Here is a 1535-nt window from a genome sequence, read left to right on the forward strand (position 1 = left end):
ACAGCAAGGACATGACAGATATGCAAATTCAAGGACATGTCACTTCAACAGAGGGCACCCTGCTCAAGGTCAGGGAGCTGACGGAAGGAGGCGAAGATGCAGGAGCAGAGCTCTGGCCCGTGACGCGGTCCCAGCCGCCCAGTGCCAGCAGCAGCCTCGCCCTGCACCCAGCCAGCCAGCCTGGAGGCAGAGCAGCCCACACACGCAGACATCCGGTACCAGGCCAAGAGCCGGGCAGCAGGGAAGAGGGCTCGCAGCCTGCACAGGACAGACACGCTCCCGCAGCAAAGCTCCCACCCCCCTTCCCGAGAGTGGGAGAGACACCTGCCTCACCTGCACACCTGTGCCCCCACTGGGCTCTCGGGGAGGCGGGGCCCATGTCCTCTGGGCAGGGAAGCCGCAGGCTGCAGGGAGGTCCTGGCTCAGCCTGGACAGCGTGGGCAGCACCTGGGCTGAAGGCACAGGCCCGGGGCCAGGGCATGACCTTGGCAGGAGGCAGTCCCTGCCCCCAGTCCTCACACTGAGGCAGCTAGTCTGTCTCTGGGAGCCAGGACTCAGCTTCTAAACCTCGTGCCCTCTGCTCCCACCGCATTTCTGATGACAAGAAGGGAGGTGGCTGCCAGGGCCCACGCGGGCCTGCAGGACACGTCATGAGGGAATGAGAACGCCCTGGGCCGGGTCAAGGCACCTGCCCTGCCTCCCTCTGGCAGAGACCCCGCAGGGCGGGGCCTGGACTCACCATGTCCGCTCTCTGCTTCTGGCTGCCCAGCTCCTCCAGCGCTTGTGACAGCTGAGCCTTCAAGACAAGACAGAAAGCGCGGTTAGTGGGCCCCCCGTCTCTGCCACCCCATGCAGACGAGCCCGGGAAGAGCTGGCACCGGGGGCGGGAGGGGAACCGAGGGCAGCTGGGAGCCTGTGCTGGAGCGGCTGCAAGGCAGCAGGCATCGTGGGGAGACAAGGTGGGTCGTGTCCTGGGGGCGGGAGAGCTTTCGCCTCCTTGGTTCCGGAGGAGGAGGGGCCAACGTCCAGGAAACCCCTGATGCCCCGCCCACTGCCACCAGCAGGACTTGGGGACCAGGCGAAGGACCCCCCACCCCGGTGCACAGACACGGAAAGCTCCCTCCCTCGGCCCCCAGACGCTCAGAGGCCATGCTGGGCACTCAGGGGCTGATGGGCCTGGGCTCAGCGCACCCCTCAGCAGCAGGGGTTACACTGGGACCACACCTGCAGCAGCAGATGGGACGGGGAGGATCCAGCAGGTGTGCGTGCACGAGCCTGCGGGGCGTGCGGTGCGCCCTGACGTCTGAAAGCCTCACTGGACACCCGAGACCGAGGCCCGACTCTGCATCCTCACATGTGACCTCAAAGGACCGGACAGGGCTCGGCAGGGGGTGGGGGGCAGGAGTTGTAGCTGTCACCGCCCACACCCCCCCAGCATTGATTCGGATGGCCACCCACGGACGAGAATAGAAAAGATCAATGACGAAGCGTGGTTTTCAAAAAGATAAACAAAACTGACCAACCGTGATCTAGAA

The 1535-nt window shown here is 65.3% G+C and overlaps 1 protein-coding gene across 1 annotated transcript in view; it reads right to left on the reverse strand.

Annotated features, from left to right (window-relative positions):
* The window catches only part of MAD1L1 (mitotic arrest deficient 1 like 1), a gene marked incomplete at its 3' end in the record, with an annotated part of 117506 nt that overhangs the window by 12994 nt on the left and 102977 nt on the right, over positions 1-1535 (reverse strand). The window contains exon 12 of the mRNA XM_023747778.1: positions 740-796. Within this exon, the coding sequence (XP_023603546.1) occupies positions 740-796 (57 nt within the window). The remainder of the gene's footprint in view (positions 1-739; positions 797-1535) is intronic.

This window comes from Myotis lucifugus, unplaced genomic scaffold (assembly GCF_000147115.1).
Source record: "Myotis lucifugus unplaced genomic scaffold, Myoluc2.0 scaffold_974, whole genome shotgun sequence".
In the NCBI taxonomy this organism is placed as follows: Eukaryota; Metazoa; Chordata; class Mammalia; order Chiroptera; family Vespertilionidae; genus Myotis; species Myotis lucifugus.